A 27,149-nucleotide genomic window follows, 5' to 3' on the forward strand; every position below is an offset into this window, starting at 1 on the left:
CAATATGCATAAATAGTTGTTGATTTACATGAAGTATTATATGCATAAAGGAATGCACTTTGTCTTGGCATTTTGACCCTGGCACTCTTGAAAAAAAAAAATCCTTGCGTGCATTTCTGTGTTGGAAGTATTGTTTCATCATTGAACTTGTATGAAAGGGGTCTTCAATTTAAAATGGATGCGAATCGGGGTGTGAAGCCATCATAGTCGAAGTAAGCGGTAGAGAAGAGAGGAATTAACTCCATTTCTTTTCAGTAGAATATTTCGACATAGAGTTCACGCATTTCAGTAACAATAATTGTTAAAATATGTGCAAGTAGTCTGTGTTCTCTGTGAATTGTTTTCTATGTCTTCCTATAAGCCTATCACTTTACCAGTTAATTATATATTAAATACATGTTAAATTTATATGAATTACTGTAATTTACAAATTTCTGATAGAAGTATCATCCTATTTACCCCCAAGTAACTTACTAGAGAAGAGATTTTTTTCCTAAAAGTATTAAGTGGGGGAAAGCCACCCATCTCATCCAGGATCTTACATACTAAGGCGAACCATATCTACTACTACATTATTTACACTTAAGATTGAATCTGGGATGTAGCTCATTGGGCTTTACGAAAGATGTTGCTACAGTTTGTTGTAGGGCTCAATAACAAGAAAACGAATCTGAGCAATTTTCAAGGTGTCATATCGTTACGTTTTTTTTTGTAAGAAGAATTTTAAAAATCTTGAGAGAACTATTATCAGAGAACATAAGCCTAAAAAGGCATAAAGTCTCCAATAATAGGTCAAAGTTTTCCTTCCTATATCATAGTACTCCAAATCCGCAATGAAGACAGTGACGTAACTACCGGGCCAATATTGTGAGGGGCAGATTTAACTTTCAAAAATCAACTTTATAACGTTAAGATGTTAAAATCCGCTTTTCAGATTTCATATCATTTCACACTTTTTCCTCAATATTGTTCTGCAGTCTTCTAATATTTTCAGGTTTGTGCCTAAAAAGCCATTTAATATACCGTGAACACTTTGTATAGAGACTGGAATAATAAACAAAAAGGGTTTGACAGTATTCAATTATTTTCAGCAGAAAGTAAATTAAATTTTACCTTCTTGCACTACTAACGTGCCTTACCTAATGTACTAGTTATTTTATATATCTTTCTGAAGCTGTAATCTGTATGAAGCTTTCTTCTCGTAGCTTATGGCGATAACATTTAAATTTTTACCGATGTGATTCCCTCTCGAGCCGTCACTGATATCAATGTCAACAAAATAAATCTGAGTATAATAATAATAATAATAATAATAATAATAATAATAATAATAATAATAATAATAATAATAATAATAATAATAATAATAATAATAATAATAATAATTTAATAATATGAGAGCAAATAATGACTAACTAGAATGAAAAAATCAAAAGTACAAAAAAAAGGATTTTTTAAAAGAATCTATGGCACTAGGAAGAAAAGTTGATTTTCAGTATAGAAAATTCGGAAAGGTGAAACTTAACAGGATTCTGTATTATGCACAAGATTTTCTGTACCAGGATATGTACAGGTTCAGTAGCGTAATGCAAAAATGTCGGGCCCCCCGCAGGATTATTTTTGGGTCCCCCTTCCCATGAACATTAACTTCCCACTATATTGTGTCCTGTAGAAGACAATGGTTAATAAATCCATAGAATATAATAAAATTACAATTAAAATTAATACTCACAGAAAAAGACAAAATTATTTTCCCTTAACCTTCGAGTGTTAAGATGATTCTTAAAACTAATGTTGCTAGAATGGATGAATTTTCACCTAAAGCACATTTTTCTTTTCTAAAGTAAATAATGTTGTTCAGAGAAATGGATATTCCGCATTCAACTCACTTACTGTAGCCTATAGTTCTAGGAATTTGCTTCGCAGTGGACCCCCAAACCCTGCGGGCCTTCCCGCACTGCAGGCCTTGCGGGCCTCTCACAAGAAAAGCTATCCAACTCCTCGGCGAGTATCGCATTGAAACTTGCACAAGTGGAAGGACATATTGAAAGATGGAAATGCTGCTGAGCTGAATCATGAAACCTTCCGCGTCTTGCAAATAGTACCAACTTCCACATATCTTTCCTCATATTAAGCATAACTTTACTGCCGAACTTACACACCTAAACATCACATAAGAACTCCAAATCATAATTTCTTACCTCATTTCTCCTGTAAATTTTCCTAATTAAAAAAAACCGGAGGAAGGATTTTTATTTTTAAAAAAACTCTAAACTTAACCCAAATCTGATTAAAATCAAAAATTAACATTCGATAAATAATTAATTTTTCCACACAACTTTTCTTGTCTTTTGCAAAATGTTGTTTGTTCATATTACGTATTTAGCTAACGTCACTTCTAATAAAGAGTTTTGGATATATCTATAATGATATTCACTATAACTTCATTATAAAACAACTCCGGATACTCATACAACATATCCTTTGCATGCTATGCACAGATTATGCAATATTATATATTATGCAGATAGCAACAGAAGCACCGTTTCATTTCTTTGAAAGGAAACACTTTCTAGTAGCAAATTATTACAACACAATAAAAAAAAGATATACTTCAAAGAACTTCATAATGGCATGTTACGTGCATTTATCACTAACGATCATTGTCTTCTAATGTAAGCAGGTCTATTTAAGTTCAACTATAATATGCCTGGAAACATTACACCATGACACGCAATTTGCAGTAAATTTGCAGCTAAACTTTTTTTAAAAAAGTACGTTAGTGTGTTATATCCCATAGTCAGTATTCGTTCATGGACCAGGTCATTTGAATGTCATTTTTTTTTAATACTGTATATACACAAACGAGTCATTACAAAATACGCAAGACTTCACAATGCAATGATGTTAATTGTGATTATATAGTAACTAAACAAACCTGTTTGAAAGTCATTGTGATTGAGTTAGAATGTGTGCATGCAGCAGCATTTAAGATCAAATGCTTGTGTATATTACACTTAATAAAACATGGAATGCATTTCTGGATATTTTTAATTCGCTCAACGCTGGATATGTCCTCGTAGACTTTAGTGGAAGCACGTAGTTCTAACCTTTGCCGCGACGAAGCACAAGTGGCGGCACTAGTGACAACAATAGAGGAAACAAGGGGGCTGGTTCCCCCTTGGTTGCATCGTCCTCCCCCGACTGCCATGTTCTGTTGTAATGTATGCAATATAAAACTTAAAAAGCGTCCCCCCAAACGTGTCTCTGCACCTCTGTCTGCCCTTCCCCCCCACACAAATTAAAGGTAGCGTCGTCACTGGGTGGTACATTCCCGATAGACTACCTACATATTTATATACTAACTTCTTGCGAAACAGCAGAAAGATCTACAGAGCAGAGTTGCGCCCCGCAATGTGTCGCTATTATGTATTGATAGTCAGCCATTTAAAAAAAAATAGATTTTGTAGTTTTATTTTATTCATTTTCTAAATAACAGCGTGGACTGCAAGAAAAAGGTTAAATTTGTTTCAAACATACTTCTTTTTAATTCAAAAGTTTCCTAGTAGAATTAAGTTTGAATTTACTGCAAATTTTTGAACTGCGGGATTTGTAGCTTGGCATTTGCTTAAGTGTTTGGATTGTTTAGAGTAGTGATTCTCAATCAATATGCCACGAAATACGGCGTATGTGTCGCGGAACTTTCGAGATATCACAATGAAAGTAAAGAAAATAAAAATCATATATATTAAAATTCAATATAAATGTGAAAAAAGGAAAAATGTTCCAAAGGTCTAAAAATGTGTTTCTTTTTCAGAAATGTTCAAAAATGAATGCTAATGAGAACTTCGTGGAGTATTGCCAATGCGTACGTTAGTGTGCAGATGGTACAGAGAGACTGTGCGTGGAAAAAATGTCGAGAAATACTGCTTTCGAGAATTGGTATAATTAATGATGCTGTTCGCCGAGAGCAGCGATAACCCGAAGTTTGGATTCTTAAGGTGTCAGGGGCTTGTTTGTTGGTCACCAAATAAAGAGATGGTGCAAAATAAGCTATTCTATGAACTAGGCAGGTCAAACGAAAAGGCGACTGCAAACAAACAGAGACTTTCGAACAATCTACATTAAAATAATGCAGACAATTAAATGGAAGGTACTAAAAACAATTGATGAACTGTTTGGTATTAGGAAGAAAACCAGCTGGATGGGAAGAATAACAAATGGTGAATTACTGGTAATAGTAAGGTAGAAAATCAGCTGAATAGAACCAGAAATAAATAGTAAACTGCTGGTAATAACACAGAAGAAACTTAGGTGAGTGAAACGAAGATTAAATTATGAAATATTGCTAACCGCAAGACTGAAGTTTAACTGAATGGAACGAAAAATATATAAAATGTTGGTAATAATCAGAAAGAAACTTAACTAAATGGAACGAAAACCAATTGTTGAACTCTTGGTAATATTCAGGCAGTAAACGTGCTGAACAGAGTAAAAATAAATAATTAACTATTACCAATATTGTGGAATAAATTTAGATAAATGAAATGAAAATCAACTGATAAACTGTTGGTAATAGTAAGATCTGAAATGTTTAGATGAAGTGTTGGTAATATTCAGGAAGAAACTTAGCTGAATGGAACGAGAAACAATATAAAATGATATTAGTAAAGCAGAAAAACAGTTGGTGGGGACGGACAGATAATTAACCGCTGGTAATAGTAAGACAGTAAAGAAATATATTGAAATGTTTAAAAGAAATAGAAAATAAAGCGGTTAGGATGTTTGAGAAAAATTTTTAATGTTAAAGACGTGTTTGAAGGCATAGTGGAAAGAAAGGGGAGAAGATACTGTAGTGTAACGACGGATTAAAGCGAATAATTCTTACGTCAAAAGGAAGTTAGTTGAGAACTATAGTGCACCAGGAGATTTAAAATTGTAGCAAGTAACCTGTCAGGGATATCACAATGTTGTTGTTGATGATTAAGACAATGGCGATGAGGTAACACAATTTCAGAAAACACACCCATAGAAAAGGTTGATGTGAATACTCACGATATTTGTTTTCTGGAGAACACCCACTCCCGCGAGAGACTTAAAAATATTTTCGTTTGAAACAAAAACTTGACTTTCTTTCTTTACAAATGTTCCTAGGTTGGGGATAAAACAAAACATGCGAAAAACAACATCTCCATGTTGGAGGAGGAACAGATTGGAATTCTTTTCGCTGTTAACCGATCTCACACACTACTACAAGTAGAACTTGAAATTCTGAAATTTTGTTCTCAAGTATCTAGGATACTTTCAAATTTCTGCATCAATATTAACAGACCAAAACCTTATTCATGAAGAAATTAAATGTCGACTAAGAGCAGGGAATTCGTGTTATTATTCAATTCAAAATCTTTTGTCGTCGCGAACTCTGTCGAAGGATGAAGCTTAAAATATATAAAACTATAATCATGCTTAGTGTTATGTATGTTGTGAAACATGGTCGCTTACTCTAAGGGAAGAACATAGACTAAAAGTATTTGAGAACAAGATCCTGAGACAAATATTCGGATCCAAGAGGTACGAAAATGGTGAACGGCGAAAACTTCATAACGAGGAATTACATAATTTATATCGTTTACCAAACATTATAAGTCATCAAATCTAGGAGGCTCAGGCGCGCAGGTTATGAAGCCAGAATGGAAGAAAGTAGGAACGTTTTCAAAGTCTTAACTGGAAGTTCAATCGGAAAAAGACCATCAAGAAGACCTAGGAGCAGATGGGAGGACAATATTAAGATGGATCTCGCAGAAATAGTAATACAAAGTAGAAACTGGATCCCGTTAGCTAAGAATAGAAGTCAATGGAGAGCTTTCGTGGACGTGACATTGATCTTTCGGGTTCCATAAACCATAGAATTAGTTAGTTAGTAAGCGCTGTCATTGAATCCTAGGTTAATTAAAAATATGAGTTTTACGATATGTATTTCCTACTAGGAAAAGGAGTACGTTGAACTTTTCCTTCGACCTTTACCAAAACTCCTGAATCCTTTGCGTTGGAACCTGAAAATTTTGTACAAATGCTATCCTTGAACTCTAAACCGAAGATAAAAAACGGACGGGAAAAGTGAACTTAAAACTTTTTTCCTCCATTCACCAGATATTTAAAACAACTTGGCGCATACGAAATTTTGCACTAATATTGTCCCCAGACTTTTGACCACGTGTAAGGCGGGATTTTCTGAGATTCAACATTTAAGAGCTCCTTGCTCTTATTCTTGTTCACCGCAACCACAGGTTGGTGTACAACATGGCAATTTAAAAAGTTATGTTTATACTTTGATAAGGTCTCTTCTTCGTAACTATGTAGATATTCTATCCTTGGTCTTCCTCTTGACCTTGCTCTGGGAAGCTGAAATTTTGTACGAATATTCCCCACACATCGTAAACTGTATAACACGAAGTTTATTTATTATATCCATTCCGAGGGATACGTAAGTTGATTAAAATCTTTCGCATTATTATTACCAACTTCTATTGAAGCGTCCAGCATACAGCCTCGAAATTTTTTACAATATATTTGACGTTCAGAATACGAATAGCTCATGCGAGAAATCGACTTAGTTAAGTTTCGAAACTGTAATGATATTAAAAGGGGAAAAAAAAGTTAGTTAGAAGCGATTACATAAGAGGTTACATAACTTGAGTAAATTCAAACTTGCACCAACAAGTATTTTGAAACCAGAAAAGAAATATATATTATCTTTCAAGAATTTTCCATAATCTTCGTACTTTTTGTGTGAAGAAAGGGTATTTCGCCAGTGCAAGTATAATTAGTTTTAAAAGTTGCTTCAAATAAATATCAAGGAACAATATAGCAACAAAAAAGTAACAAGAGACAGTAACAAAAAAGATATAAGTGTAATAAATGTGAAGTCAAGGACAAAGATGAAGCAAAAAATTTGCAAGATGATGATACATTTTACTTTTTTTGTTTTTAGGATGTAAGTTTCCTTAAAATCTCTACATCCTGGTGAGGAAGGTCAAGATATAACACTAAGTGTAATTATTCTTTTCACGTCGACTGTCTTGTCGCACAACTTGATCTTAATTAACTTTCTGTTCACATACTTAAAGAATTAGGGATATAATTCATGCTCTTACGTCCTGCACGGCAACATATTGATTGCATAGGGAGTAAAGTCCGTGCCTTGTTTGCTAATCTTCATTTATACATTGAACAAGCGACAGGATCTCGGTATATTCAACATTTATCAAGGTACATCTTATAAGTATTGTATGCTTTTAATAAGTATATTGTTGTATGCGTATACTCTGTAAAAGATAAAGTATTCGATATTGATAACAACATTATCTACTAATGCTAGTGTGGCGACAAATTATAGTCACGTCAAAGGCAAGATTCTAGATTCTCTGCGTGGGTAAGATATAATTATACCTTGAAATTCGAACTTAATCTGTTCTAGATCCCCGATCCAAGTAAAAGGGAGACAATTGTTTCCCTTTAACTCTTTCAGCCCTGATTTTTTGTTTACTCATCGATTTTTATTTTTATTTTTATTTTGCACTATTATGCTTTTTGACTTAACAAATGAAATACAATCACCATTTTAATTGCGTTTGAAATATTTACATAATTATGAGACGTACACATTTATGAATACTAGGGATAAAACATGTGTGAAAATACAAAATTGTATTAATCAAAAATATCATTGTATTCTACATAATTTAGTGACTCGAAATGCATCGCTAAGAGCAGAAAAATTACTTACTGCAAATTTTTTTTTTTTTTTTTTTTTTTTTTTGCTAAGAATAGAACAGCCTACATGGCTAAATTTCGCCCATCGTGGTACAGTGTACAAGTACTGTGCGTAGCTTCGTAACAATAGATGAAAACACTAGAGGAATAGTGGAAAATTATTTAGATAATTTCAAAGAATGCAAAGACATAAAATTCAACCATTTTAAATCATCCAGAGTAATTATGTTAACTTTGAAATATAGTGTACATACCGCCAGGGTCGAAAGGGTTAAGGCGTTAAGGTAATAAGAATTGGATTAACGTGTTTCTGTTTCTCACGTAACTGCAGACAACAGTTGCCGCTGTTACTAAATATCCTTTCTATAAAACGTAAAAACTACTTTATTACAGTTTCCAACAATAAACTGAACAGCAACACTGTGAGTTTCCAGTATTGTTAGGAATTGAAATGGTTGGCAACGAAGAACTTAAGTTTAACGCCAAATATGTGATCTTTAGAAGAAGTATTCTATGTTAGCGTGTTGTTGATGGATAATTAACTTGGTAATGGCTAATATGTAAATTATGATGTTAGGAGTTGAGGAATTTATGATAGTGGCTCGATATCACAGATAGTTATGTAAGTGTAGTGATATTAGGTGTCAGTAATTAAATGCGTGATACGATAAAAGATAAAGTTAATACAAATTAATAATTATGCATTGAACAAGTTAAACTTAACCATTTTACGACTTCATCTCTGTTGGAACTACTTAATGTCATTAATCATAAACGTTATTCAGTTATAATCACATACACATTCACTTTAATTGCTTTCTCTCCTTCTAACTGTGGCTTCTCTACATTTGAATAAGGACTTCTGTGCCGGTTTGATAAATCACTTTCCTACAGCCTGAGGAGTGGAAAACTTACGGACGACGAACATGCAGAGTATTCGGATTTCAAAACAGTGTTTGGATTTAGAAAAAAAAATTTCCTTGAATTTTTCGTTCGTATCCCAAGTTGTTCGAGTTTTGAAATGTTCAGACTTCGGCTGTATTTTCAGTTTAAACAGTGACACTTCCATCTTTAATGTGATCACACTCTTTTCGTTAACTGCTCTTCTGGTAGCGTTACCACATATTGATGCATGAAAAGCAGAGCAAATTGATTCGAAAAAAAGAACAGATTTAAGAAACCATCAAAATCACGTATACCCAGTAAAATTGTGAAAATAATACTACAGTTGTTACCATTGTTATGTTACCATTTATTTTATTTATTTATTTATTTTGTTTACTGTAAATTGAATCAATGCACTATAGTACTTTGTACAAGCTAAAACAACTGTCTACTATCTAGTCCCAGTTCCAAAATTACACCTGAACACAGATGAAAACATACATAGGCGAAGATTATACGAATATCATTGTTAGATTAAAAAAAAATAATAAAATAAACTGACATTTTACCAATTTTTAAAAATAAGCACAGACGTCAAAACAAGCCTTATAAATACTGACTTGTCTTGCTAAATATGGACGTCTGGTAACCCTATCTATTTATAAATTGTTAGCTGAACACCATGTTCCTTTATTCCTCATCAGTACTGTGTTTTGTCACCTTGAAGTAAGTATAATATCTTGAAGTTACATTTCTTGTATTAGGATAGATATATTGATAGGATAAATGAGAAGATTAAAGATTTTGACATATTTGTTTAAGAACTCGTCTTTTTTATTTTTTTTATTTTTTATTTATTTATTTATTTATTTATTTATTTATTTATTTATTTATTTTGGCTTCACTTCATTTAGAATGATGGAAATCAGGTAAATATAATGGAAAAAGGAGTAGGAGAAAACTTAAAATAACTAAAATGGAAAAATTCAAGTAAATAAGTTAAGCTTCAAACGTCTGCTATTTCACCAATTTTAGTTCAATTAAATTATGATGGCCTTCTTCCAAATTCGATGAAACTGCAAATTTAAACTTGTATGACACATTTTAAGGTTGCCTGGAAAAATGGTTTTATCCATATCAGTCTCTTAAGCCATTACGTAAAATGAACTTGGTTAATTTTGCATCTGGTATAAAGTTATGAGAAGAGGTGAAACTAACGGATTCATCCCATAAAGGCGAAGATGAAAAAAAATGAAATGAAATTTCTGAGTTTTACGTCCCACGGTTATGCCGTTTAGACTAAAGGAGACGGTGATGATGAGAGATGAATGAAATGGTGGAATGAAGAAAGTGGGAGGAAAAGAGAGAACCCCGAGAAAACCCACGCACACGGTGTTTGTCCACCACAAAGTTCACTTGGCGGGAGCAGGGTTTGAACCCGGGACCCCAAGCACCAGAGGTGAACGCTCTACCACTGAGCCACCGCGGCCCCAAAGCCGAATTATTAGGAGAATTAGCATGTGTAAACTGATATTAGCAAAAATTTGTATAATGTTGTTACTGCATTTATAGTTCTAGTAGAAGGGAAGACAAAAGACTGAGAATGGTTCCCTGAGATTCCATACGAGATGTTCGAATTGTGTGCGAGATTTCGAGTGCAGATGAATTCTATACGTAAGATGCAGCTCGAGGAACACAAAATATTGCCCACAATAATATCAATAATATGTATGGTATGTGCTAGTGAGCGTATAGAGAGAGCTTTCTGGGTTTTTGCATTGGCTGTATACCAGGCACAAATGTTTCTGTGACTTTGTGTGTGTGTGTGTGATTTCTGTATATGGACTGTATTGTTTCTCAGTACAAAATGTACAATTAACTGTATTGTTGAAATTTATTCATTTTCAGGATTTTCCTGGTAAACAATTTGTAATCTGTTATTAAGAAGAAAGCTATTATTGCAAATATTTACTTCTCTTAGAAAAGCAGAGAGTAAGAAAAAAAACTAAAGCATCACTGGTGTGCAACATGTTTTTCTTTCGTACTTTTCTTTAAAACAAAAATGTTTTGTACGTAAAAAAAATGGTACCTTTCTTCAGTGTCTAAATTCCGTACTTGAACAAATTAAATTGAAAGGCAACTCTGTGTGAAGAAGGAATGGAAAACAAAAGCATGAGAGCAACATTAAGTTTAATTTTTCTCAGTGAAATATCTCTAATTGTCGGTTTTCAAAAAGACAAATTTAAGCCCAAGAAGTAATACGTTTTCTTTTCAGATAACATCTTTTTGTGCTCTTCATATTGACGAAATATTTTATTTTAATTTAACATGTCTTCGTTCTGCTAGAAGTCAGTAACTCCCTGAATCAGAGTTTTACAAGGTTAATACAGCAAGCTGAACAATGCAAGAACAGAGAACCCTGTGCAGGAATAAGAATGAACATAAGACTAATAAGAATATGAAATGTATAATGCATTAATTAATAGTGCCAAATAGATTTTAGCAATGATTTCAAACTTTAAAACACCTATATCTCAAAGCTAATATGTGGACTTAGGTTACTTCTGCCCAAATATGGAGTTTAGGCTCGGATCCTAATTTCTTCGATCCCACAACCGAATTGTCAGATTTTACTTTTACTGTATGTTGTCTTTAACTTAACTAGGTTTCCAAAAGCCACACCATCTCCCAAAATTGAAACAAAAATATTTATTGTACCCCAGAAAGCTTCCAAGTAATTTTAATTTTAAATGCACCTCTATATGCACTTAACAACACTGAAATTTTCTTTAAAGATAAGTAGAGAGATAAGCTAAAAGGAGTCAAACTTATTACGATGAGGAAAACATTTAATCTTCACTTACCAGAACTCTCTTCTCTTTGGTCGAAGCGTTTACAACTTTTAAATTGGCTGCGATTGTCATTGTTTCTTCTACTGTCAGCAGGTCACGAACAATATCCTCTTGCATAATGTAACAGGTTTGTTCTTGAAAAGTGGCTAAATTTCGAGGGCAGCCATTTACCAGGATTTCCCCTGATGCACCTCGACTCCTGAAATTCATTTAAAAAATTTGTTATAGTTACTTCTGTTATTAAAGCAGTAGAATAAATAAGGATTAATGTACATTCGCCTTATAAAATCCATAATTATCATGAGATTCTGGAACCACTGGCAGAACACTTGTCACCAATAGGGAAGCTTTTATGCATTAGAGTCTTCAAATAGTACATGCGTCTTAACGCAGGAGTTATCGGTTTTTATATTGAATTAACTTTCTCCCCTTTCCTCATTCAGTTTCTACCACACTTCCTAAATTGATCTGTAAATTTTCAAGTTGTCTGCAAAGAAATCAATTTATGTGTTTTCAATTCTTTGTGCCAATCATTTATAAACAATAGGAATAAAAGGAAACTCAAATTGGGTTCCTAAGCGAAGCCTGTCCTAATTTAATAAGCCTGGTTATACTGATTGTTGTGCCGAGAAATTTTATCTAATGCACAATTCAATAAGATTTTAGAGAAGGTTTAAGTGTTAACTAATATTTGTTACAAAGAATATACAAGAGTACTAATTTTAAAAAAAAGAAGAAGAAGAAGAAGAAAGTCAACATTATTAGTAGCATTATTTGTCAATTTCACTCGATAATTACGATTTGTAGGAGCAGATCATGATTTTTCCGTCTATCTATATCCATACCAACTGAAACAACCGTTGCCAGCATGGGAAGAATGGGTTTACAGAAAATATTTCACCCCCCTCCTCACAATCCTATATGGACGCAAAGGAGATCTTTTAGATGAGAATTTCTGCTGCTGACCGAATTTATTTTTATTGTTGCTGCAGTTCAAATGTGTTTGAAAACAACATGAAAATTGGTTGGTATGCAAATCAAATAAACAATTAACCCCCCCGTCACAAGTGGTCGGAATGACGAGAAAACACAGCGAAACTATTTGCGGGTGTATTGAAAGCGTGTTTTTTGTCGATATAGTATTTTTTGAAGGCACATTAGGCTATTTTCGATTGTTCTGCCGTAATGTGAACAATAATTTACCGTTTATGATCAGTGACGCGGGTTACCTACGTAGATGGCGAAAAAAACTCGACATTTTCAAAATCAGGTTTACAAGTACTACCTTGAGTCGTTATGAAAAAGAAATAGAACTTATGGTAATGTTATTCTTATTAAAATTGCAGAGAAGATCTCATTACCATCGTGAGTTATTCGTGCCAACTGAATAACGTGTTGGTTTCCATAATCAGCGCAATCTAAAAGGGCTTTTTCTAACAACTCCAGATCCTAAATGAAATTTGAAACTTTTATTCAAAACAGAATCAATCAACAATGAAAAGCTAGTTGAGAATTCTGTAATAACAAACTGCATTTTTATACAGAAATGCGACAATGGACAAAATATGGCTGTCGTGGTATTTTTGTGCTGGAATATTGTTCCACGTATGGACAATCCTGTCAATTTTTCCTTTCAAATATGACTTCTTGGAGAATGTTTGTCGTATTAGCAGCTTGAATGTTTCTTTCCTAACCAAAACCTTCAGAAAACTAAAGTATAAAGTGATATTAAAATCAACTTTACGATTCTGATTAAGTAACTTTTAAATTGTGAGAATTTGTTTTAGAAATAAGTTTGTTTCATTAATAATTTTCTGCGCCCATGTACTTTGTTAGGCAAAAATTAAGTTTCATTAGACTTTCAAATATATGTTTAGAATTTTTGTTCACCTGGCGACTTCTAATGATTATTCCTGTGTCATATTTATTGTCATTGCAAATGAAAGCCTAATGGAGAACTTTAGCTGCCTTAAAAAGATGAAAGATTAATAGAATATGATGACATTCCTGGCATGTAGACTTTCTAGACATGAAAATTTTCTGAGACGATAGTTACTTCATTAATCTTTATTAGGCTTTCAAAACAGTTATAAAAATCGTATGGGTCATCGCACTAAACTTTTACTGTCCAATTTCTTAAATCATATCATGTTTGAGTTATTACTGGAACACTTATTTGTAAAAATACGAAGCAAAATTATAAAACATTTTCGGAAAATTTTGTCCAAAAACATCTCACCCTCCTTGAGCACTTTTTCATGAGAATTGCTTATGACATATATATTAGAGCTATTAATGAAATATTTGTATCTGAAATATCAGCAAAATCGTATGAGTCATATTTAAAGAAATCATCAAAAAAATAAATAAATACTAAAAATTAAAAAAAAAAAAAAACCTCTCAGCCCCAAGAGTAAACTACTCCTGGATGTTTTCATGAGCAATGATTTACGCAGCATTACAAGTTTAATAATGAAACACTTATTTATAAAATATGAACAAAATTTCCTGAATCATTTTTTTTTTTGAGAAAATCACCCGAGAAGAACTCACCCTCAAAAGAAAACTCTCTCTTCTGGATGTTTTGCAGATAACTGATTTATACTACAGTATAGGGTTGTTACTGAAATATTTGTGTATGAAATACAAACAAGTCTTTAGAGTCTTTACCGAGAAAATCTTTTTATTATTATTATTATTTTTACGTATCACTAATTAACCTTATTTTTGGGGATAGAAAGGAAATTTGAAAACCCTTATGGAGAATCTTATAAAAGACCTTGGTCCTTAAGTCGAAACTTTAATGCGGATACGTTGAACGGTATGGCCTCTAAGCGAAACGAACGATGGACAATCAAAAATTCCATTTTCGGCACGAAGGGGCCACGAAACGTGTTCAAATGTATTGAAATCTCGAATTCGATTTCGTTTCATGATTATCGTGTTTTATTTTCTATCACCACTCGAAATTAGATAATAATAATAATAATAATAATAATAATAATAATAATAATAATAATAATAATAATAATAATAATAATAATAATAAAACACATTATATGGGAACAACGAAAATTTCAATTTTTGGATTATCTTGAAGCGATCGCGCTACTTTTGTGTAAACTCAATAAAAACTTTAATGGTCACCATGTCAGATGATAATAATTTGATGACTACAATTATAACATAAAACGATAAAAGTTCTCTGTGACCTAAGGTGTGTTGCCATACTAAAAGTTACATTTGTTCAAATTTATTTATCTGATGTCTTCACAGGCCCCTGATTATTTCAAATGTATTTCTTTAGATTAGCCATTTTCCTTCAAAAAAATTCCATTTTAAGTCGCTATTTAGATTTTTTAATACTCAATACTTTATATTAAGATCAATTAGAAACTATTTAAGGGAAGATGCTGCACAATTTATAAATTTATACTCTGATATGTCGAACAAGATGTGAAAAAATGAAGCTGTACCGGTACCCAGTTTATATTGGTCATACCAGTGTTTGTGTGGTTTGAAATGTATTTTAGTATTAATGTATCTCACGTTTTGCAAAATTTTGTAAACTGAGTTAGACCTTACGTTACTAACAAACTTTAAAACAAATTGCCACGAGAGAAGCTCGTGCATTATTTTGAGCTGCAATACTTGGTGCTACGAATACATAAATGTTTTGAAGTGAATATCAGCAGTCTATTATATCCTGCGCTTCTTCTATATGAAAAGTTCTTTCAAACATTACAGCGACAATGTGACAGATTTCATTATAGACACGATGTCAACAGAAAATAGCATATTTTATAAACAGGCTGAACATATATTTTATTTTCTTTTGTCATGAATTTCGCAACAACATATCAACCACAATAAATCTTCTGAGTTTCGAAGGCAATAAATGCTTTCTAATTTTTATTTACATTCATGAATATGATAAAAAAAGTAACCATATAGTGACCAAAACTTTATTTTTTAAAAAAAGAAAAACCTTACTTTCTTTCCAAGTACATACTTCTAGACATTACAGATCAAGAATGGAGTTCACGTGTATATTTTCGTTGCATTTCTCATAACACAAAAAAGTTTATACGTTTACAAAATCATAATAAATACTCTGCTACACCTGAAAACTTGGAATAAGGTATTTGATATTGTCCGAAATGAGCGAATTAAAATATTACTTATCCACCGTTATACTCTGTAAGCCAAACGAGATGGAATACAAATACAAGTAAATGATGATACAGGAATGTATGGAACGAAAAAGGTGGGAGAGGATGAATCCCACGATGAAGCATACACACACACAGAGACGATATCATCCACCAAAAGTTGACATGACGTCGATAAGTAGACACAATACACATCTTAGTCATCTTGTAGTACGCATTGAATATGTCGGAGCGAAATATTTGAAATGAAACTGCTAAGAATACGGTTTACACAAGTTATTAGACAGTGATGTAATGTTCAATTAGTGGTGTAGCTAACAATTTAGCCTAATAAATCAATATTTATCACAAAGGAAACAATAAAAGTATATACTCAATTTTCAGCATTTTCACAGGTACAATTTCGACTGTTTTCAAGAATATAGCGTATATTCACCGAAAAACTACAGGATAGACTGTTTCTTGTGCCACTGTATTGCTCAGAATCATTATTTGTTTTCACTTTTTATCAGTGCGGAGTAATTTCTATGAAAGATAAATTTATCACTTGTCCAAAGACTTTTATCACTTGGACTATTTACTGTAGTTTTTGTTCCTGAATAGTAAAACCTTTTACGGTGGCTGCGTTATGAAAATATCTATATTCTACAATCTTGAAAAACGAAAGTGAGCACGCAATCGTTTGTCTTGAATGAGGCCTCATCTGTTCATAAAATTAGCTTCCAGAAACATGTGTGAGCTTGGTTCCGAATGAGAAACCACTCACAGAAATAGACCACCTGTACTACTCAACAGAACTTCATTCAATAAACAACTCTTAAACAAAACACGTATGAAAACATGGTTACCAGTTCCACACACACTAAGAGACACAGTATGACCAGGTCTAGTACTAAGAAAACGCTCGCTGATAGTTCCTTTATTTTTTTTCTTACCTTACTTATTTGTGCCCACCCTGTATTTTAATCAGATGCGTCAGTAATATGAGCCAAGTTGTCGTGAACTGAAGTATACAATAAAAGTTTTAGCAGAACTTGAACAAAGTTGTGGTGTTATATGACTGTAAGTTGGAAGACATTCATATGCAAGAGTGACACAAAATTATAAAAAAAAAAAGAAAAAAGGAAAAAAAAATTGGAACAGAAACTAATTTGCTAAATATAAACATTTATGATGTGATAGTGTTGCAAAATTACAATTCATCTCAAAATATTGAAATCAAATATATCTACTAAATTCAGGTGAATACCACATTCTAGTTATTTCTTTTATATGTACTTTGAAAATTGTGGAAAAAAAAAGTAAAGAAGCATGGAATCTTCTTATGATGGCAGTTTAGAAGTAAATAGTCTTGCAACGCTATTGTGTACATGATTAGAATGTGAAGCTCACAAGATACAATAATTTCCACATTGTATTACTGAAGAAATATTACAATAGTGAGAAACAAAGAATGAAATGTGGGGTTTCTCGGAAAAAAAGGCTTTTCTCTACGTAAGCATCAGTTAAAAAAAAAAAAAAAAACATTGTAACTTTAAAAAAAAAGAAGTAACTGACCTTCATAACTTCTTTTATTGAAATCCAGTATTCCCTTGACATTCAAGATATGTGTCTGGCAACATGGTTGGAAGAAGAAAAAAGAATTGAAATGAAAATAAAGGATAAAATAAAAATAATGAATAAATGTCAGTAAGTTTTAAAAGGTACGACAAAATAAATAAAGGTAGTGCCTTTGACGAAGATTAATTATTTCTTTTTTTTTTCAGATATTATTAACTTTTAGTTTAATTAAGAACGAGGTCTCAACACGTGTGTCTCAACCACACTTGACCATGACATCGCATCAATGCATACTTCTCATTAGATGCAGATAACAAGATGGAGTTCTTTCTTCTGGAACTATGGAATTTTTAAAAAGAAAATTAATTAATAGGACTGTCAATCATATTGTTGCGAATGTGAGCTAGTTGTATACCAAGAAAGAGTGTGTTCTCTTTTTGCCCAAATGCAACTATGCATAGCCCTAAAGTAAAAATAAAATTCTTTCGATATATTGACCATTTACTAATTGATAAATGATCTCCTACGTTATATGTACATCACGATTGAGCAAATTGTGTTAAAAGATTTTTTCCGCTTCATGTTTACATGACTCATTCCCGTTTATCTAGATCTCTGTTTTAAAGAAATATGTAATACTTAACATTATTATTGTTCAATATAAGTAAGTTGTTTCTAAGTAACAATATCCAATATGATTTTTACTAACCTTTAGCTTCATCACATCTGCCTTAATCCAATTCTTACAAACTTAAGCTTCATGATATCTAACTAAATTCAATACTTAGGTCAAACGTAATTCACCTTCCACATAAATTTCTGTCGTGATGTCTAGTCGTAATGCAGATGTTAGCCCTTCATCCTTGTTTATTTATTCAGCTACCTATACATTAGAAAGCTTGAATGTGCATGCTTTGATCTCTTTTTTTCTTGTAAACTTACATCAATACTTCTTTCTGTACTTCACAAAATATCAAGCTTATGTAGTTTACTTAATCTTCAACTCATTTAAAGCCATTGTCGTATCAACATATTCGCGTGTTGATATATAATGTATAATCCTATACAGTATATTTGATCCTATACTTCATAATTATCGCTTGACTTAATTTTGAAAGTATTTAACCCTTCAGTGGACAGTGTTGCTGTCAAGCGACATCGCATTCTATTGCATTATCCGCACGAATTATAACTTCAGTGATAATTTAATTGGTATTATTGCTTTCATACAATATTCATATACATGATTTGCGGACCGCTTCTTTAGATACTTCTAATCTTCGTCAATAGGGGACAGTCAAATTTAATATTGTAGAAGATTTATCTCCTACGTTCCACGAAAGTTCTTTTTTCTTATTTTTTCTTTTTTTATTATTTGTGGTTTCTTGTTCTGTAGGAAAATATTTCAACAAAACTGTTGGTAATTACTGAGAGTATTCTTATGATATTTGACCATAATAGGGCAATACTGCTCAGTAGCTACACATAAGACCTATTTTATGGCAACGTTGCTTTGAAATAAACACCCTGTAGTTTGTGACCAAAGTACAAAAATACTTTTAAAATTAGGAAATTATGATCAGGAAGACATGGTTCAACCATAAAAGCAAACTAAATATTTTAATGGTAATGCTATCAATGCTTGCCCATTAAACGGTTAACCTGAAATGTAAGGTATGTTGCCGTGATTACATCTGCATTAATTATAATTCAAGAAATTCACCCAAATCTCAGTTTGAGATGCATACAAGAGGACAGCTTAAGAGGTCAAGTCTTCTAAGTGACCATAAATTCCTGAGCATGTTACTTTGCCAGCTTTTTACGATTATTGTATCTGAGATTCTTTATTTTCATCCAGTTAGTAGTTTTTGGTTAATGTGGTGATAACGCCAAGATAAAATATTAGATATGAAAGGGAATCATCATTTGACTTTCGCTACCATACTTACTTTGCTTTTCTTTTTAACATTATGATTGTTAAATAAAAAGCAAATAGCTTTGCACGAAACGGATTTGTAATATTGTACAAATAAGTAAATAAATAAATTACGGATATTTTCTAAACTTGAGCTCCTTCGTGGCTAAGTGGTTAGTGAACGCGCCTTTGGAGTGGGAGACCCGAGTTCGATTCCCAAAGGAAGCTCATATGGTTCGGATTCTACGTTAATCAGTAGGTCCCATCTCATGTAGCTTCGTTGCTGAAAGGGACATTAAACTCAAAATCAACTCAACTCAACTCAGTTTTCTGAATTATAATAAAACTTACTGATAAATGCAGATTACAAGTAAACAGTTTATACAGAAAGAATCAATAAGTTTGTAATTGATCATAATTTGAAATTTACCAATGATAGAAATACACAATATAGTTTTTAGTCATAAATTTGTATCCATCTTGCTCACTATCACGTTTGATAGTTGGCTGTACTAGACTAGTAACACGTTTTCCTAGGAAAATGGGATCGAAAGCTTTGTATTCAGAATCAGTGGCTTAGGTATGAGATGGACCAATGAAGCCAGTTATTCCCTAAATAAAATCATTATGAGACAATAACAATTTTTAAAATTATTTTGAACATTTTACAGTAGTGTAACCTACAATTATTTTTTTTTTTTTTTAACAAATAAATGAAATACAGTTAATTTTTCTAATGCTGAAACATTTATGGAAATTTGAAAAATAGAATTATTTTAACTCCTTGTCAGTTGAAGCCTAGATTTATGGAGTAGAATTTGATATTTTGAATTCTTTTAGAACAAATATTTAACTGTGCTGTTACTTAAACCTCGTATTTTTAATACTTTTTACTCCTTATTTCGCGAAACTTAGCAACTAAGCATATGTTCAAACAGGACTAAATTTTAAGTAAATAATTAAAGATCCTTTGAGCAATAATAAGAAATTCAATCAAACTTCAGAGAAAAAAAAATGCCTAAAAAATTACTGACTATGAATGAACGATGTGAAATCAGAAATATATTTTTAATTATACTAAATTTCAATTGAGTAATCACATGTGATTGATGGTAAGAATAGTAAACTCTACTAATATTCTACCTGCAAAGATCTATAAATAGAAAAATGTTTAAGATTCTATTTAACGAGAAGCAAGTATTAATTGAATAGTCAAGCATGGGTTCCGTGTATGTTTTGATAAGAATTAGAAAATTATTGAAAATACCAATACTTTAGGGCAGGCACGTAGCCAAGGGGGGAGGGGGTTCGGACCCTCCCTCCTTTATCGGATCCAGAAATGAAAAATATTAAGGAAGAATGAAACAAAAAGAAACAAGAAAAAGATGAATCAGTGTCAAAAATATTTACCTACAGCAAGCGTTTGGTTACTCTTTCTTATGAGAAGCTTTGTGTGAAGGAAACGGGAAATGGTCAAGTTGAAAATGGCTATTATTGTAACGAAGCATTCTGAATTCCATCTAGCTTCATGCTAATCTTATGGACTACAAATGACGATCAATAAACTGCTTCGATCAGATAGACTCTCAGGTTAAACTTAAGAAATACTCAGAATCACCAATAATATGAGCCATTTTGAATTTCGCTGCAACGTTAATCCATTTTATAGGATTTTTTTTTACTCCTGAAAGAGATCTCATTGCTATCCTTGACGGTAGTAAACGAAGATAAGAAAAAGAAGAAGAAAGAAGACAAGCAGAACCATGTTCGAATGACCTTGGAAGATTATATCTTTTTGAATACTTTTTAATCTTCTTTTATTCAAGATTTCTTCATAATTTTTTTTTAATTAAAATACTTACTAACATATCCTCACTTTATTGTTCTAACAAACCAATATGGGTATGTTGCCAGTAAAATAATTTAGATTGATCGATCCCCTGGTGCGTAACCACAGTATTTCGTGTCACGTCCCTCCATTACGAAATCCTGGCTAAACGAACGAATATATGTTGCCAGTAAAATAGTTTAAAGTGATCGAACCTCTTGTGTGATAACCACAGTATTTCGTCACGGAGCTCCCCTATTGAGAAATCCTGGCTACGTACCTGCTTTAGGGTTTAATTTGTGATTACATTGACACTGATATTTTTTAGGGAACACAATAATAAATTGTAGTTAGAAATATAGTGAGAAGCAGTCTTGATAAAGTAAGAGACCGTAATTCTAAACATAAGGTCTTTTCAAATGGAAAATTGAAAAACAGCAAAAATCTGTGAAGCTCATTTCTATATACAAGAAGAAACAAACGAGTTAGAGCAGGCAGTCCAAATTGCAAGCTGTCCAACGTGCAGTGAAGATGAAAGAAATACGAACAATTCAGGCTTGCAAGAGGTGAACGTTCGTGAGTGGAACATGTAAAAAAAAACTTGTATGAAAAATGGTCAGTAAGACCGGTTTAAAAAGAAAAACAAAGAAAAAAAATGCATAATGTTACTGGATAAGATCCTACATTGCAACAGAGAAAGAAATCAAATTGTACTTAAACATATAGGCTATATAGGTAAGTGGGCACCTGAGAATATGCTGAGGGGGAACACACTGGACATTACAGAAGATATTTGAAATGGTCACTCTGATTTCTTGTTCAAAAACACCCTTTCTACCTCTCTTTAAAATGCCATACGCATACTACCATGCGTAGAACCTTTTCAGATTTTAGTTAGAAATTAATATCCAAGAAATGTACATATATTTGATTTACTTCTCCTTATGGATTACAGTATAAAGTACATTAAAGAGTCATGGGTAGTCTGGATATTTTGAATAGGACTATACATTGAATATAACTGCCGCAGTTCTATATTATTTGGTTGATGAACTTCATAAGGTTGAACCTTTACCTGATATACCAAAATTATTCAGACATTTTCAAGAGGTCGTATTCAAGAAGCATTAAATCTGGTAACAGAGATGATCCTGGTCATTTCAACGATTACTTTATTAACATTTACTTGTATTTTCGTGTGCCTTTTTGCACTTAAAGGAAATAATCATGTTTAGAAAATTTCAAATTGTTTGAGAAAGAATAAAGTTTACATATGCTTCCATAGTTTTCTTTTTATCAGCATGTTCTATAGTCGTTTGTCTTATTTTCTAATAAACACGGGTCACCTTTACATTGCACCAGTAAAAATTAACACATTTTAATTCTTTTGGTAATATAATTCACTTCCTTAGCTTTCTTTCTGTCGGTATATTCCTTAGTCATTTGTTTTGTTTCTAATAGGCATGGGTCATCTTTACGATTGAACACAGAGTAAAACTTAAAAACAATTTTCTCAGTGGAAGTAATGAGGTACTAGAGACATTTGTTGTTTGAACAAATAAACAGAAGAAATTTATAATGGGAATTTCTTGTAATTATTTCTTTAAAAGAGAAAGAAAAGAAGTAAGTGTGCGATAAAACACTGTGAGTTTTAAACAAAAGGAAAACATACGTGAATCATTCTTTCACAATTGCCAAGTTTGGTGTCTCTTTTGACCTTTCTACATATCATCTACACTAACTTATTGGGATATATTTTTAATGTCACAAATAATATTAAATATTTTCTTTTAGTGTCATTACACCCTTTTTTCGGAATGTTTATTTCAATGCTTTTAACAGTGCTGTTAAAGTTATTCGAATGTTTAAACAATTCTTCTTTCATTGTTTGAATAACTAGTTGATTATAAAACTTTCGGTATTCCATCTCCGAAATGATTTTTTTTTTAGTTTAATGTCCCACGGTTATGCTCTTTAAATTCTTTTTTTAAAAAATGAGGCCATACTCTATCATGTTTTATTTTATTTGAATCGATGTGACAGAATTATGCACAAACGACTATAAAACAGTTTCTAGACTAGTGCAACTCTGATGATAAAAGTTGTAATCAGTTAATTTACATAAAATACCATAAAACACGAATGGAATATCAAAAGTTTTATTTGTTTACTTATAAATATCTCCATGGAAATTATGTGGAATATATAACTAGTCGATTACTTTTCCTTCGGTTAATTATTATTTGCTTCAATATATTTTTCAAATAAACATTCTAACGATTATTTTGTCTATATAGTCATGAATCCTTAAAGAATATATTGATCTATTTTTGAATATAAATAATTTTAATTTTATCGGCACAAGTTTCTATCCCTATATTTATCTCTTGCTGCACTAAATAATACTGTTTAGGTTAGAAGAGCAACTCACCTTCTTCGGTTACTCTCCTTCCTAGTATATCTGTCAGATAAACAGTATTATTAGTCACATTTTCAGTCAATCAATCACACTTTTAGTAAGCTAATTAATTGTATCTAGGGTATCCAAGTTTATTCTAATCTTGCTGAAGCCACTTTACCGTTATTATACCTACAATATTACAAAGATACGTATATAATAATTACACAGCATGTAACATAACAATTCTTATTTTCCTTCACTCAGCTACTACGTAATTAATGCAACACTTCCTATCAACAAAAATGTAACATCTTTGTCCAACTCACTACTGGATTGATTTACTTCACATTTGTTTTAACATATTTCATATACACTACAGTTTAGATTATTTATTTTTTTAAATCTCATATTAATTTTTGATTTTGGTTTCAAGCTAGTAAAATAAATGCTTCCGTTTTCCTTCTTAAACTCTACCTTTCCTACACAGACGGTTACTAACTTTTTTTTAAGTGTTACATAAATTTGACAAGAGGCAATACCTATGTCAGGTTTTCATTTCAATTAAGTATCTTCTGCAATTTCTTATCCTTTCTCTTTCAGTCTGGGTTTATACGAAAATCCGTTATACATTTCTATATTTCTCATTCTTTACGAACTTCGTTGTTATTCCTGTCTGAATTGGCCAGTTCATTTTGCCAAAAAATAAAAAAGTCTTTGTAAAAGAATAAACAGTACATTAGTTTTTTCCTTTTACATTATTCTCTAACTTATCAGACTAGAGATCAAATTAATTTCGTTAGGTTTATTTAAATCATAATATTAATAATGTTAAATATAGAACAAAGTCTATTTAAATGAAATTGAAGTAATTATGGGTTTGGCGCAGACTTGCATTAAGATTAGTTTATCACGATTTTTTGGTGTTATAATACACATCAAGCTCTACATAATTTTATTATTAGTGTATGAAACTATCATCATCTTAAATAATAGTTGACCAACAAGATGTCCATTAAATTCCAATGCAAAGTAGTCCGTGCGCTTCGGCCTCAATCAACAATTATAACTTTTTATAATAGAAATTCTCAAGTAACACATATCACTTTTGACCCCGAATATCTTCGAACCTATACATTTATCGAAGAAGTGATAAAAGGTTTCGCACTTCAAGAGCTCTGTCCTATTCATACAACTTCTATTGCTTTGAAAAAAAAAAAAAAAAAAAAAAAAAAACGTTTTGGCAAAAACTTTCCGTTGGCCTTCACTCTGGCACCAGATGTGAATTCTAATCCTACATAAAACAAACTACTACCATTCACTTCAGAACAATAGTGCAGACGCAGGGTTAGAGAATCAGTTGTTCTGTTGCTTATACGTGTGAACATATAACTTTTACAAGGTAACCAACAAAGTTCTTGCCATTCTAGAGTAGTGATAAACAAAGAGCAATAAAGTGGACGGTACGTACTTTCAGATTTTGAAGTAATCTCCATCCACATCGAACATCTTTTGACAACATTCCTGCAACTGCACAATACCCTGGTGATAAAACAACTCAGCGGTCGTGGATGCAAAGAAATCTGTGAGTGTTCCGCAGGTCTTCCTCGTTTTCCGAACAATCTCCTACGAAGGTGACTGTCGAGGGAATAAAACAGGTGGTAATCTGTTGGCGCAAGAATGTATATGGCACAAAGTCTTCCTTGTTCTCTTTGCCACATGTGACTTGGCATTGTCGTGCAGGAACAACACAACCTTGCGATTTACAAATGCCAGCTTCTTCTGCCGCAATGAACGTTGTACCCTGTTAACTGCCGAGAGTGGTCAGCAGTAATGGTCTGACCAGGTGGAAGAAGCTAGTAATGCACCACTTGCCGATAATCCCACCATGCAAGGAGCATAATTTTTCGGAGGTATAGATGGGTCTTGAAGCAGTGGCGGATCCAGAAGGTAAAAACTGTTGAAAGCCAGAACCATGATAGATATATCATGAGCTTACTATGAATTTTCAAAAATATATAAATAATAGCTTCAATGGGCCTAACCCACCCACCCCACCCCCGGCCTTGTGCTAAATTTACCACTATCTTGAGGTATGAGGAACAGGGTCATGTGGCAACATCCAATGTCTGGTACTCTTGGGAGTGTCATGGAGGATTCACTTTTCCTCACCAGTGAGCAAGCTATCGAAGATGGATGTGTTCGTGTGCCACGTGAATGAGGACAAACAGGCTACCACTCGTTGTTTGTTGTTGGCTATCGACAATGTGTGGGGTACCCATTTGCTTAACTTATATGACTTCCGTATCCCATGCAGATGCAGTCTGATTGTTTTATCGAAAACATAGAACCTTTCTGCACGTTCATCACACGTTAGATCACAGTCCTTTATCATGGGTGCTTTCAGAGCCTCGTCATTCAACACATGTGGTCCTCCACTGTAATTTCATTCGAAAGGCTCACATCTTCTGAACGGAATTTCTGGAACCAATGGCTGGCGGTGCGCTCGTTCACGGCATTCTCCCCAAATCCCTGTTATATGCGGCGACTTGATACGGCAGTTAACAGGACTACTTTAAAGTCATACAACAAACACACGCGAACAACCTGCTTCGATATCTCCATTTCTCTTCAACACTGGACGACTATAACTGCTGTATGTGAACAGTGTGCCTGTATTACTGAATGTAGATGGTCAGAATAACTCCCGATCATTTGGCAGGTACAGGCGTCATTTCGTTTCCTCTCTGCGAATGGAATGATTAATGAACCGTCAGAAACGACAAGAACCTTTTTGGTTACCTTGTACAGTCCGCAGCAAAAAACTGCAACATGAGCATGTAAGTTTATTGTGAAACCACGCCTAATAGCCAAGGGAATCAACATTACGTCTAAGTAGCACGAATCACGCCAGGAGAAACCTCGGCGTCCTTCCTTGCACACTTATTTTGGAGCACAAGACTTCGTCGTTTCACAATAAACTTACATGCTCATGTTGCAGGTTTTTTGTTGCGGACTGTACAAACATAAATTATTTAAAAGTATAATGAACATTGTTTTTGACTAGGAAAGCTATCGAACACAGCTAGTTTGAGTGTAAAAATTTATTACAATAACAAATGAGTACCTGTTATGACCAGTCTCAATTAAAGATTTAACATTTTGCTGTCTTTCGACCAGCTAGGCATTATTAAGTCAAAATAAGGGATTGTTCATTTCTTTATTCTTCTTTGCTTAATTGTACGTCTGACAGTCAAGCCTTGAGCGATGATAGAGAAAAAGGTTTTCGCTTCGAATTGAATTCACAACTATGTTCATCGAGCTATATCCAAGTAGGAGCTCTTGAGATCTTTTATATTTCGATATACAGAAAATACTCGGAAGTCATAAAATAATTATTTTTAAGCATTTTAATAATAGTCTGAGGTTTCATTATTGATATAGACAGCAATTTTATTGTTATGTTTCCATAGGTACCTGAAATACGAAGCAGGAACTTCGGTTTAATATGTCAGGAAAAAAAAGAAGAAAAGAGCAAAAAGAATTATATTCTGAGTACGCATTACCCAGCTAACATGCCATTTGACTGTCGCAGGCCTTTGTGAGTGCTGATGCCACAGAATTTATTTTCAGTTTTAGTTTTGAAGGGAATACTATTGAATTTTTCACTTTCTGATGTCAACACAATGTACTGAAAATTTCAACCTGGAGAATTGTTTTACTTGGAGGTGAACGTAACTCCCAAAAATACATTTCTCTTCCTAAC

The 27,149-nt window shown here is 32.8% G+C and overlaps 1 protein-coding gene across 1 annotated transcript in view; it reads right to left on the reverse strand.

The window, feature by feature from the left end:
* Window positions 1-27,149, reverse strand: part of LOC145690378 (ATP-binding cassette sub-family G member 1-like) — a 182,619-nt gene that overhangs the window by 34,479 nt on the left and 120,991 nt on the right. The window contains exon 3 of the mRNA XM_081765208.1: window positions 11,523-11,709. Coding sequence (XP_081621334.1) covers window positions 11,523-11,709 — 187 coding nt within the window. The remainder of the gene's footprint in view (window positions 1-11,522; window positions 11,710-27,149) is intronic.

The sequence above is a fragment of the Thermobia domestica genome, chromosome 7, assembly GCF_964235325.1.
Source record: "Thermobia domestica chromosome 7, izTheDome1.hap1.1, whole genome shotgun sequence".
NCBI classification, from domain to species: Eukaryota; Metazoa; Arthropoda; class Insecta; order Zygentoma; family Lepismatidae; genus Thermobia; species Thermobia domestica.